The following is a 15,000-nucleotide window of genomic DNA, read 5'->3' as shown; positions in this document are numbered from 1 at the left end:
GCGATATGAAAAATGCATACTGATATATACGATGAATTGAACGTGATAGGAACAGGAAAGAAGCCTAAATTGGCTTAGCTAAAGGGGGGGGGGGGAAGACAGGGATGCTTTTTATAGAGTGTTAATTACAAAACTCGTTAATTGAAGAAATGCACTAATTGACGGTTAGCAGTGGAAAGAAATTCGAATTCGAACAGGAGATCTGAATCAGAAAGAAATTGAAGAGCAAATCTGAATCAGAAAGAAATTGAAGAGCAAATCTGAATCAGAAAGAAATTGAAGAGCAAATCTGAATCAGAAATTAGAATTCGAACAGTGAATCTGAATCAGAAAGAAACTGAACTGCAAATCTGAATCAGAAATTAGAATTCGAACAGCTAATCTGAATCAGAAATTAGAATTCGAACAGCGAATCTGAATCAGAAATTAGAATTCGAACAGGAGATCTGAATCAGAAATTAGAACTCGAACAGTAAATCTGAATCAGAAATTAGAATTCGAGTAGTGAATCTGAATCAGAAATTAAAATTCGAGTAGTGAATCTGAATCAGAAAGAACTCGAACAGCCAATCTGAATTAGAAATTAGAATTCGAACAACGAATCTGAATCAGGAATTAGAATTCGAGCAGTGAATCTGAATCAGAAATTCGAATTCGAACAGTGAATCTGAATCAGAAATTAGAATTCGAACAGTGAATCTGAATCAGAAATTAGAATTCGAACAGTAAATCTGAATCAGAAATTAAAACTTGAACAGCAAATCTGAATCAGAAACTAGAATTTGAACAGTGAATCTGAATCAGAAATTAGAATTTGAACAGTGAATCTGAATCATAAATTAGAATTCGAACAGTGAATCTGAATCAGATAATAGAATTCGAGCAGTGAATCTGAATCAGAAATTAGAATTCGAACAGTGAATCTGAATCAGAAATGAGAATTCGAACAGTAAATCTGAATCAGAAATGAGAATTCGAACAGTGAATCTGAATCAGAAATTAGAATTCAAGTAGTGAATCTGAATCAGAAATGAGAATTCGAACAGCAAATCTGAATCAGAAATTAGAACTCGAACAGTGAATCTGAATCAGATAATAGAATTCGAACCGTGGATCTGGATCAGAAATTAGAATTCGAACAGTGAATCTGAATCAGAAATTAGAACTCGAACAGCATATCTGAATTAGAAATTAGAATTCGAACAGTGAATCTGAATCAGAAATTAGAATTCGAACAGTGAACCTGAATCAGAAATTAGAATTCGAACAGTGAACCTGAATCAGAAATTAGAATTCGAACAGAGAATCTGAATCAGAAATTAGAATTCGAACAGTAAATCTGAATCAGAAATTAGAACTCGAACAGTGAATCTGAATCAGAAATTAGAACTCGAACAGCAAATCTGAATCAGAAATTAGAATTCGAACAGCAAATCTGAATCAGAAATTAGAACTCGAACAGTGAATCTGAATCAGATAATAGAATTCGAACAGTGAATCTGAATCATAAATTAGAATTCGAACAGTAAATCTGAATCAGAAATTAGAATTCGAACCGCCAATCTGAATCAGAAATTAGAACTGGAACAGTGAATCTGAATCAGAAATGAGAATTCGAACAGTGAATCTGAATCAGAAATGAGAATTCGAGTAGTGAATCTGAATCAGAAATTAGAATTCGAACAGTGAATCTGAATCAGAAATTAGAATTCGAACAGCGAATCTGAATCAGAAATTAGAATTCGAACCGCCAATCTGAATCAGAAATTAGAATTAGAACAGGGATTCTGAATCAGAAATTAGAATTCGAACAGTGAACCTGAATCAGAAATTAGAATTCGAACAGCGAATCTGAATCAGAAATTAGAATTCGAACAGTGAATCTGAATCATAAATTAGAATTCGAACAGCGAATCTGAATCAGAAACTAGAATTCGAACCGCCAATCTGAATCAGAAATTAGAATTAGAACAGGGATTCTGAATCAGAAATTAGAATTCGAACAGTAAACCTGAATCAGAAATTAGAATTCGAACAGTGAACCTGAATCAGAAATTAGAATTCGAACAGCGAATCTGAATCATAAATTAGAATTCGAGTAGTGAATCTGAATCAGAAATTAGAATTCGAACCGCCAATCTGAATCAGAAATTAGAATTAGAACAGCAAATCTGAATCAGAAATTAGAATTCGAACAGCAAATCTGAATCAGAAATTAGAACTCGAACAGTGAATCTGAATCAGATAATAGAATTCGAACAGTGAATCTGAATCATAAATTAGAATTCGAACAGTAAATCTGAATCAGAAATTAGAATTCGAACCGCCAATCTGAATCAGAAATTAGAACTGGAACAGTGAATCTGAATCAGAAATGAGAATTCGAACAGTGAATCTGAATCAGAAATGAGAATTCGAGTAGTGAATCTGAATCAGAAATTAGAATTCGAACAGTGAATCTGAATCAGAAATTAGAATTCGAACAGCGAATCTGAATCAGAAATTAGAATTCGAACCGCCAATCTGAATCAGAAATTAGAATTAGAACAGGGATTCTGAATCAGAAATTAGAATTCGAACAGTGAACCTGAATCAGAAATTAGAATTCGAACAGCGAATCTGAATCAGAAATTAGAATTCGAACAGTGAATCTGAATCATAAATTAGAATTCGAACAGCGAATCTGAATCAGAAACTAGAATTCGAACCGCCAATCTGAATCAGAAATTAGAATTAGAACAGGGATTCTGAATCAGAAATTAGAATTCGAACAGTAAACCTGAATCAGAAATTAGAATTCGAACAGTGAACCTGAATCAGAAATTAGAATTCGAACAGCGAATCTGAATCATAAATTAGAATTCGAACAGTAAATCTGAATCAGAAATTAGAATTCGAACCGCCAATCTGAATCAGAAATTAGAACTGGAACAGTGAATCTGAATCAGAAATGAGAATTCGAACAGTGAATCTGAATCAGAAATGAGAATTCGAGTAGTGAATCTGAATCAGAAATTAGAATTCGAACAGTGAATCTGAATCAGAAATTAGAATTCGAACAGCGAATCTGAATCAGAAATTAGAATTCGAACCGCCAATCTGAATCAGAAATTAGAATTAGAACAGGGATTCTGAATCAGAAATTAGAATTCGAACAGTGAACCTGAATCAGAAATTAGAATTCGAACAGCGAATCTGAATCAGAAATTAGAATTCGAACAGTGAATCTGAATCATAAATTAGAATTCGAACAGCGAATCTGAATCAGAAACTAGAATTCGAACCGCCAATCTGAATCAGAAATTAGAATTCGAACAGTAAACCTGAATCAGAAATTAGAATTCGAACAGTGAACCTGAATCAGAAATTAGAATTCGAACAGCGAATCTGAATCATAAATTAGAATTCGAGTAGTGAATCTGAATCAGAAATTAGAATTCGAACAGTGAACCTGAATCAGAAATTAGAATTCGAACAGTAAACCTGAATCAGAAATTAGAATTCGAACAGTGAACCTGAATCAGAAATTAGAATTCGAACAGTGAATCTGAATCAGAAATTAGAATTCGAACAGTGAACCTGAATCAGAAATTAGAATTCGAACAGTGAACCTGAATCAGAAATTAGAATTCGAACAGCGAATCTGAATCAGAAATTAGAATTCGAACAGTGAATCTGAATCATAAATTAGAATTCGAACAGCGAATCTGAATCAGAAACTAGAATTCGAACCGCCAATCTGAATCAGAAATTAGAATTAGAACAGGGATTCTGAATCAGAAATTAGAATTCGAACAGTAAACCTGAATCAGAAATTAGAATTCGAACAGTGAACCTGAATCAGAAATTAGAATTCGAACAGCGAATCTGAATCATAAATTAGAATTCGAGTAGTGAATCTGAATCAGAAATTAGAATTCGAACAGTGAATCTGAATCAGAAATTAGAATTCGAACAGTGAACCTGAATCAGAAATTAGAATTCGAACAGTGAACCTGAATCAGAAATTAGAATTCGAACAGCGAATCTGAATCAGAAATTAGAATTCGAACAGTGAATCTGAATCATAAATTAGAATTCGAACAGCGAATCTGAATCAGAAACTAGAATTCGAACCACCAATCTGAATCAGAAATTAGAATTAGAACAGGGATTCTGAATCAGAAATTAGAATTCGAACAGTAAACCTGAATCAGAAATTAGAATTCGAACAGTGAACCTGAATCAGAAATTAGAATTCGAACAGCGAATCTGAATCATAAATTAGAATTCGAGTAGTGAACCTGAATCAGAAATTAGAATTCGAACAGTGAACCTGAATCAGAAATTAAAACTCGAACAGCGAATCAAATCTGAATCAGAAATTAGAATTCGAACAGTGAATCTGAATCATAAATTAGAATTCGAACAGTAAACCTGAATCAGAAATTAGAATTCGAACAGTGAACCTGAATCAGAAATTAGAATTCGAACAGTGAACCTGAATCAGAAATTAGAATTCGAACAGTGAATCTGAATCAGAAATTAGAATTCGAACAGTGAATCTGAATCAGAAATTAGAATTCGAACAGTGAACCTGAATCAGAAATTAGAATTCGAACAGCGAATCTGAATCATAAATTAGAATTCGAGTAGTGAATCTGAATCAGAAATTAGAATTCGAACAGTGAACCTGAATCAGAAATTAGAATTCGAACAGTGAACCTGAATCAGAAATTAGAATTCGAACAGTGAATCTGAATCAGAAATTAGAATTCGAACAGTGAATCTGAATCAGAAATTAGAATTCGAACAGTGAACCTGAATCAGAAATTAAAACTCGAACAGCGAATCAAATCTGAATCAGAAATTAGAATTCGAACAGCAAATATGAATCAGAAATGAGAATTCGAACAGCAAATCTGAATCAAAAACTAGAATTCGAACCGCCAATCTGAATCATAAATTACAATTCGAACAGCGAACCTGAATCAGAAATTAGAATTCGAACCGCGAATCTGAATGAGAAAGAACTCGAACAGCATATCTGAATCAGAAATTAGAATTCGAACAGTAAATCTGAATCAGAAATTAGAATTCGAACAGCAAATATGAATCAGAAATTAGAATTAGAACAGCAAATCTGAATCAGAAATTAGAATTCGAACAGCAAATCTGAATCAGAAATTAAAACTTGAACAGCGAATCTGAATCAGAAATTAGAATTCAAACAGCAAATCTGAATCAGAAATTAGAATTAGAACAGCAAATCTGAATCAGAAATTAGAATTCGAACAGCGAATCTGAATCAGAAATGAGAATTCGAACAGCAAATCTGAATCAGAAATTAGAATTCGAACAGCGAATCTGAATCATAAATTAGAATTCGAACAGCGAATCTGAATGAGAAAGAACTCGAACAGCATATCTGAATCAGAAATTAGAATTAGAACAGCAAATCTGAATCAGAAATTAGAACTCGAACAGCAAATCTGAATCAGAAATTAGAATTCGAACAGCGAATCTGAATCATAAATTAGAATTCGAACAGCGAATCTGAATGAGAAAGAACTCGAACAGCATATCTGAATCAGAAATTAGAATTAGAACAGCAAATCTGAATCAGAAATGAGAATTCGAACAGCAAATCTGAATCAGAAATTAGAATTCGAACAGCGAATCTGAATCATAAATTAGAATTCGAACAGCGAATCTGAATGAGAAAGAACTCGAACAGCATATCTGAATCAGAAATTAGAACTCGAACAGCGAATCTAAATCAGAAAGAAACTGAACAGCAAATCTGAATCACAAATGAGAATTCGAACAGCAAATCTGAATCAGAAATGAGAATTCGAACCCCAAATCTAAATTTGAAATCGAACAGGGATTCTGAATCAGAAAGAACTCGAACCACCAATCTGAATCAGAAATTAGAATTCGAACAGCAAATCTGAATCAGAAATGAGAACTCGAACAGCGAATCTAAATCGATAATAAACAATGGCAAGTGTCATTGCTCGCACTGAAGAGAGAATGTTCTTAGCAACTAAAACCACACACGGGTTGCTGAACTCGTTTTCTTGTTCTATTTTTTTATCAATAACATTCTGGAATGGAATGAAGAAATAACTTACAAGTAGGTGTTCCAACTGGAATGTGTTTATCACTTATTCTTCTCGCTGCTACACCCCATTGTGTAGGTATATACCTAGATCGGGCTACACCTCAACATTGATATCTAGATCGAAGCTGGTGCGATCTCTCTCTCTCTCTCTCTCTCTCTCTCTCTCTCTCTCTCTCTCTCTCTCTCTCTCTGCTGAAAAACTGGATATCCTACATAAACCTTACTCTTCAAAAGTTGCTAAAGACCCGTGTAAAAAAAAAATGGTTGGAAGGAAAATTTATTCATGGGGACAGGTAACTTGAAAAGGGGCCAAATGATCGGAAGTCCCCTCGAAGTCTTGTAGAAAATAACCTTTATTTACTACTGAAAAGAAAACATTAATTCATAGATGGTCAGAGGACTTGAGAATAATCTATATTTTAAGCCTTTTTTTAAGTCTTTTAAACATTATCATCATCATCACCTTGAAATTTTGTAGAAAATAACTTTTATTTATTTCCGAAAAGTAAAGATGAGTTGATAAATTGTCAGAAGACTCGAGAATAAGCTATTTTGTAATCACTTTTATCTTTCTCTTTTAAATATTATCATTATCATCATCATCATCATCTCCTACGCCTATCGACGCAAAGGGCCTCAGTTAGATTTCCCCAGTCGTCCCTATCTTGTGCTTTCAAATCAATACTTCTCCATTCATCATCTCCTACTTCACGCTTCATAGTCCTCAGCCATGTAGGGCTGTGTCTTCCAACTCTTCTAGTGCCTTGTGGAGCCCAGTTACAAGTCTGGTGAACTAATCTCTCTTGGGGAATGCGAAAAACATGCCCAAACCATCTCCATCTGCCCCTCAAAATATCTTAACGTTCTAAATGTATATATTTTCTTATAATTACAAATTCTTTTGTATATGTGGTATCAACCTCTTATAGAATTTTGATGAAATACATTAAGGATATTTTATTTGACATATGAAATTAACTTTATAGTTACGTTCAAGATATAACTATATGTTTATATATATATATATATATATATATATATATATATATATATATATATATATATAAATATATACATATATATATATATATATATATATATATATATATATATATATATATATATATATATATATAAATGTATGTATATATATACATACATATATATATATATATATATATATATATATATATATATATATATATATATATATATATTTATATATATATATAAATGTATGTATGTATATATATATATAAATGTATGTATGTATATATATATATATATGTATGTATGTATATATATAAATATATATATATATATATATATATATATATATATATATATATATATTTATATATATATATATATATATATATATATATATATATATATATATATATATTTATATATATACATATATATATACATATATATATATATATATATATATATATATATATATATACACTGAAATTAACAAAACCGAAATTGATCATAATAAAAAAATCATCAATTAATTCAACCTGTTTCTAATGAATGACCAGCTATAATCAGTTAATGATAATAACTATTTATATACAATGTTATTAACAAAATCGAAATTAACCATAAATAAAAATCATCCTTTAATTCAACCCGTTTCTAATGGATCTTCCGAGTTGATTAAGTAAATATTTGTCTATTACTCCATAGGTGTTAAGGTCACTCAAATCTACATTATATCAAGGTTAACTAACCAATCTATGATTCGGTTTAATTAATGTTTACAAATTTTGGTTCCTGTTTTTGAACTGGTGAGAACATCTGTGTGATACAATGATTACATAAACTTATGTAATTGAATTCATAGGTAAGACGATACCTCAATGTGGTGAAAGTGTTTTTGTATCGTTATGATTAGCAGAGCTGTACTAGTCAGGGACACCCGTACTTGGTTGGTTTGCTTGTGAACGATCAGACTAAAGTCTGTCATCATCATTAATCCGGTCACGATCAGCGGTATTGCTCTATATATATATATATATATATATATATATATATATATATATACATATATATATATATATATATATATATATATAGAGAGAGAGAGAGAGAGAGAGAGAGAGAGAGATAGAGAGAGAGAGAGAGAGAGAGAGAGAGAGAGAATATATCAGATTATTTTTATGGTTAATTACTTTATTCCAGTGTTGTTTTTTTTTAATATATTGACCTTGAAGTTTTTCTAATAATAATATCACTAAGTAAACATCGAAGCTGAATTTATATATATATACATATATATATATATATATATATATATATATATATATATATATATATATATATATGTATATATATATATAAAATATATATATATATATCTTCCAAATATTTCCAGACTTATAACTACACGGTCTCTCTCCGTCCCCATAGGTAGGGGGGATAGGAAATAGTCATACCCTGGTGAGAGGGAGTGCGTGTGTGCGCATAACTATCTGAATATTCCACCGTCATTTCTGACGGGTCGCGCATACTCGTATTATAGAAATATGATCTAAATGACGTAATAATTTCTTCTATTTTTTTTTTTTTTTTTTGCGTGTTCTCCCTCCAGTCATCTGAATGACAAGTCAGATTAATTATAATAATTATATTGAAACATTAAAAAAAAATTGGAATTAATACCTTAAGCAAGTTTACACGGTCGAATGGCTCGTCGAACGCGGTTCGACAACCAAGTGATTGAAGTGATGTTCGAGCGTATTTGGTTGTCGAACACGTTCGTAGAAAGTCTGTTCTGGCCTGACCTTTGTGGGCGGGGCTTCAATGTCCACAAGCCTTATGCGTTTTGACCGATTCCACCTCTTCGAACAGTTTGACAAACAGGTTCGACAACCAGGTTCGACGAGCGGTTCGATCGTGTATAACCGCGCTTTATATAGTGGGAAATTAAAAAACGGTAAAAAATTGCTCGATATATATAAAAAGGTTTCTCTGGATATTCAAAAACATTTCATAACACCTTTCATAAAATGTAGCAAGGAAAAAAAAAGAAAAATTAATTCATATTTCAAATAACAAATAAACATTTTCTTCTATTTTTTTTTTTAATATCATCATCATCATCTCCAACGCCTATTGACGCAAAGGGCCTCGGTTAGATTTCACCAGTCCTCTCTATATTGAGATATTAATTCAATACTTCTCCAGTCATCATCATCATCTCCTCCTACGCCTATTGACACAAAGGGCCTCAGTTAGATTTCGCCAGTCGTCTCTATCTTGAGCTTTTAATTCAATAATTCTCCATTCATCATCTCCGACTTCACACTTCATAGTCCTCAGCCACATAGGCCTGGGTCTTCTTTTTTGGGTGTTTAAAAACTTTACTTTCTCGTGGGAGACTAATCAAAATCATTCAGAAGCCTCTCTCTCTCTCTCTCTCTCTCTCTCTCTCTCTCTCTCTCTCTCTCTCTCTCTCTCTCTCTCTCTCTCTCTCTCTCTCTCTCTCCTGGACTGTTAGTTTGTAAATATCTTGTCTTTTCTTGATATCAGAAACTAGAATATAATTTTGTTAAGCCTCTTATTAACTCAACCAACGAAGTTTGAAGGAGGTTATGTTTTCGCCCCTGTTTGTGTGTTTGTGTGTGTATGTTTGTTTGTGAACAGGTTCCTGGCCACAATTTAAATCGTAGAAGTAATGAAATTTTGCAGGGATTAACTGTTATTCAAAAAGCTGGAAATGATTAAATTTTGGAAGGTCAAGGTCAAAGGTCAAGGTCACGGTCAAGCAAAATGTCAAATTCACATAAATAGCCATAAGTCACATAGACTTCAAACTTGGTTCATATTTGAGTGTATGAAAATCCACGCCAATTAACACATGTTAAGTCAAAGGTCAAGGTCAAGGTCGAGCAAAAGGTCGAGAAATAAGCTGCCGCGGTGGAGGTCTGCGCTCTACTGAGTACCCCTTTAATTCACTATCGTCATTACCAATATTACTATTGTACTAGTTTACTATTCTATACACAAATTTGCCCAAGTTATTCACTAATATTGGATTGATTAACTTTATGGTATACTTGTGTACACGACCCGTCAAGAAAGATGGCTTGATATTTAGCAAAATGCTTGCTATCTCAAAATGAGCGAAGGAAAATGCCTGCTTTCTCATTATCCGTGAAGAAAAATGCCTGCTATCTCAATTTCCGAGAAGAAAAATGCCTGCTATCTCAATTTCCGAGAAGAAAAATGCCTGCTATCTCAATTTCCGAGAAGAAAAATGCCTGCTATCTCAATTTCCGAGAAGAAAAATGCCTGCTATCTCAATTTCCGAGAAGAAAAATGCCTGCTATCTCAATTTCCGAGAAGAAAAATGCCTGCTATCTCAATTTCCGAGAAGAAAAATGCCTGCTATCTCAATTTCCGAGAAGAAAAATGCCTGCTATCTCAATTTCCGAGAAGAAAAATGCCTGCTATCTCAATTTCCGAGAAGAAAAATGCCTGCTATCTCAATTTCCGAGAAGAAAAATGCCTGCTATCTCAATTTCCGAGAAGAAAAATGCCTGCTATCTCAATTTCCGAGAAGAAAAATGCCTGCTTTCTCAATGTCCGTGAAGAAAAATGCCTGCTATCTCAATTTCCGAGAAGAAAAATGCCTGCTATCTCAATTTCCGAGAAGAAAAATGCCTGCTATCTCAATTTCCGAGAAGAAAAATGCCTGCTTTCTCAATGTCCGTGAAGAAAAATGCCTGCTATCTCAATTTCCGAGAAGAAAAATGCCTGCTATCTCAATTTCCGAGAAGAAAAATGCCTGCTATCTCAATTTCCGAGAAGAAAAATGCCTGCTATCTCAATTTCCGTGAAGAAAAATGCCTGCTATCTCAATTTCCGTGAAGAAAAATGCCTGCTATCTTAATATCAGTGAAGCAATATTGGCAAGGCGAAATGTCTTCTATTTCAATTTCCACTCGGATTTGCTCTTCAAACTATAATCGGATGCACACACGCACACCCTCACACCAGGGTATGACTATTTCCTTTCCCCCCCTACGTATGGGGACGGGGAGAGACCGTGTAGTTATAAGTCTGGAAATATTTGGAAGATATATATATATATATATATATATATATATATATATATATATATATATATATATATATATATTTAGCTTCGATGTTTACTTAGTGATATTATTATTAGAAAAACTTCAAGGTCAATATATTAAAAAAACAACACTGGAATAAAGTAATTAACCATAAAAGTGATCTAAAAGAATGCTAAAAAACAACATATAACATTGCGATTAAACTGTCCAGAAAATTTATACCTAATTGTAAACACTGAATATAATTAATCATAAACACTGAATTGTAATTAATTGTAAACACTGATATAATCAATTGTAAACACTGAAAATAGTCAATTATAAACACTGAATATAATTAATTATAAACACTGAATATAATTAATTGTAAACACTGAATATAATTAATTATAAACACTGAATATAATTAATTCTAAACACTGAATATAATTAATTGTAAACACTGAATATAAATAATTATAAACACTGAATATAATTAATTGTAAACACTGAATATAATTAATTGTAAACACTGAATATAATTAATTGTAAACACTGAATATAATTTACTAAGGTACAAAAGTTAAGGCAGAAGCATTGGCTTGTTGTGTAAATGGTATTGTGAGAATTCGCAATTGATTAGAAATAAGTAAAGATGTCTACTCCTATAGTGAACCCAAAAAGGCGAAATTGGGATTTAAAAATTTTTTGAGCCTATGATAAACAAAAGTGCTGTATGATTTTTCGGTCAAATTTGCGTGGCAAAAAAATTCATCCTATCCTTCGAGATCATACAAATGTTTACTGTGTTCAAATAGTAACAAGAATTAAACGTATTTTTCGCAGTCTCAATGCTTTCAGGGGAAAAATATGGCGAAAAAAAAAAAGCGTCTTCGCGGTTACGGTGTGTTCAACCAGTAAGAAGAATTAAACGTATTTTTCGCAATGTCTAAATACTTTCAGGGGAAAAATATGGCAATAAACAAAAAAGCTTCGCGGAAAATATCGGCCAAGAAAATTAAGACATCAAGATGTTAGCAAATCTATATAGGCACGTGAGTTTCTTTACATCTGCATGGGGTGAGAGCGATCTCTCTCTCTCTCTCTCTCTCTCTCTCTCTCTCTCTCTCTCTCTCTCTCTCTCCCTAGCACCTATTAGAAAGAATCATTTCCTTGCGTAAGTGAAAAAAACGAGGGAAAAGTATTGCCCACCGGGTGGCCTTCATTTCCATTTACTTTGCTCTTCCTTAGTTAACTCGATTATGTAACTATAATCACTTAAATCTATCAGCACTCTCAATAGTTAGAAAAAAGGTAGACCATCTTCCCTCACCATGTAAACATTATAATGCGTCTAATTCCCTCCAAAATTCAGCCTTTGATGAAGTAAATAAAGGTACCGAGGAAAAGAACGTTTTTTAATTCATCATTTGGCAACTCTGTTGTCTGGCAAAGTATATAAGGTCACGACTTCTTGACAGAAGCATCCAGTTAGTCAGCTTTTGGTGAACCCAGCAGCTCATAGAAGGTGTTCAAGATGAAATTCGTAAGTATAAGCATTTCTATTCTGGACTAAAGAAGTAATGTGAAGTTTAAAATTTAAAAAAATCATCAACTATTGTTCCAATTTTTTTTTCTATTTTACAATTTCATTTCGAAGAAGTTCAAAGAAGTTCAAGAAAAAATCAATGACATTTCTTGAATAGTTTATCAGAGTTCAACCAGTTCTTCAGATAGTTTTCTTTTACCTTTCTATTACTTTTATAAACTATCATAATAATAAATAGTTTAGCTTTTGCATTTGTGACTTAGAAATATAGTTAGCAATTAATTGAACTAATATATAAAGTATATGTGAATAGGAAGACCCAAAATTTGTAATAGGTTAACCAGGGTTTTTACTATTATGATCATAACTTGAGATATATAAATTTACTCGGAGTTTTGTATTAGAGATTAGGTGATGAATATATGACCATACACACACACACACACACACACACACACACACACACACATATATATATATATATATATATATATATATATATATATATATATATATATATATATATATACAGTGTGCTCACCTGTTCAAGTATGCGAAATCACAATAAATCAAATCAATCTGTCTGTCCCAGTTAACAAAGATCTAATTCTTAACTCAATAGATTCTATGAATTTCATTATTATGAAAGTTGTTTTTACTAAATCCCATTAGTTGAAGAAATGAACGATATATTTCATGACAATGAGGTTGTTAGATAATTCACACAAATAACTCTTTCATCGTTTTCCTCATTGTTTCTCTTATCCTTTCCTTCCAGCTTTCTCCTCTCCTGATTTTGGTGGTGTCCGTGTCTTGTGATGTTATTCATGACGGACTTGGTGGTATTCATGGTGGTGTAGTTGGCATCCACGGTGGTGGCATTGGCATCCATCATGATGGAATTGGCATCCATGACGGAATTGGCATCCATGATGGTGGAATTGGCATCCACAATGGTGGAATTGGCATCCACAATGGTGGAATTGGCTTCCACGATGGTGGACTTGGCCTCCACGGTGGCCACGCAATCGTCGATGCTGCCCCTGTCGTGAACACTTTTGTTAACCAGCCTGTCATCCAGAAGCACGTAACCCAGCCCATCGTGCGCACCGTTGTCAACAGACCCGTTATCAACAAGCATGTCACCCAGCCTGTTGTGCGTACTCACGTCAACCAACCAGTCATTGACAAGCACGTCACCCAGCCTATTGTGCGCACTCATGTCAACAGACCAGTCATTGACAAGCACGTCACCCAGCCTATTGTGCGCACTCACGTCAACAGACCAGTCATTGACAAGCACATCACCCAGCCTATTGTTCGCACTCACGTCAACCGACCAGTCATTGACAAGCACATCACTCAGCCCATTGTGCGTACTACTGTCAACAGACCTGTCATCAACAAGGATGTCACCATCCCAGTCGTGAAGACCACCGTCAACCGACCCGTCATCCACAAGCAAATCACCTCCCCAGTTGTCAAGACCACAGTCAACAGGCCCGTGATCCACAAGGAGATCACCTCCCCAGTCCTTAAGACTACTGTCAATAGGCCTGTGATCCACAAGCAGATCACTTCACCTGTTGTGCACCATACTGTCAATAGGCCTGTGATCCACAAGCAGATCACTTCACCTGTTGTGCACCACACTGTCAGCCACCCCGTCGTCCACAAGCACGTCGATCTTGGTGTCGGACTCGTCCACTAAGGCCGTAAGGTGATCATCTTGTACATATGTAATTTTATCGAAACTTCTCCGAGAAACGAGGAGATAGGAAAGACCCCTTGGAGATTGCTGCCGTCAGATATTCTTTAAGGTGTCGTCGTCCGATTGTAGATAACTGCTGGTACCGCCGTAGCCTAGATTATGAAAAAATTCTTTTCATCATTAACTAAACGAAAACTTCGAAAACTATCATGTTTCTTATCGCGCCGATATAGTCGATTGTTTTGATTTGGATTTGAATTCTCAAAATTTTGTATAAGCAGTTACCTAACAACACTATAATAAAACTTTTAAAAAATAATTTTGATTGTATGAATCCTCCAGTGTTGGTAAAAATGTAACATATAGAGAAAATTGCATCTCTTCGAAATATGGTAAAAGCTGTTCAAAAATCAAATCAAATTGGTAAAGAATGAAGGATAGCAAGGCGGTGCATGACAAATAACCATTTATTTACAAAACAGCAGTGAAGAATGCAAAAATGCATCTAATTCCTGCTTACCTATAGGAACAGTGGTATGGTTCGCTACAGCACAACTAGAAT

General features: G+C 33.6%; 1 protein-coding gene and 1 long non-coding RNA gene across 2 annotated transcripts in view; one reads left to right on the top strand and one right to left on the bottom strand.

Annotated features, from left to right (window-relative positions):
• The window catches only part of LOC137625049 (uncharacterized), a 98,658-nt gene that overhangs the window by 66,135 nt on the left and 17,523 nt on the right, over positions 1–15,000 (bottom strand). The gene's annotated exons all lie outside the window — the stretch shown is intronic.
• LOC137624612 (uncharacterized) lies at positions 12,642–14,757 on the top strand. The gene is made up of 2 exons (XM_068355575.1): positions 12,642–12,724; positions 13,506–14,757. Exons 1-2 carry the CDS (start codon positions 12,716–12,718, stop codon positions 14,436–14,438), a joined length of 942 nt encoding a protein of 313 aa, XP_068211676.1. The 5' UTR covers positions 12,642–12,715; the 3' UTR covers positions 14,439–14,757.

This window comes from Palaemon carinicauda, chromosome 31 (genome assembly GCF_036898095.1).
Source record: "Palaemon carinicauda isolate YSFRI2023 chromosome 31, ASM3689809v2, whole genome shotgun sequence".
In the NCBI taxonomy this organism is placed as follows: Eukaryota; Metazoa; Arthropoda; class Malacostraca; order Decapoda; family Palaemonidae; genus Palaemon; species Palaemon carinicauda.
The sequence above is the reverse complement of the archived record's forward strand: the minus strand, read 5'-3'. Positions and strand labels throughout refer to the sequence as shown.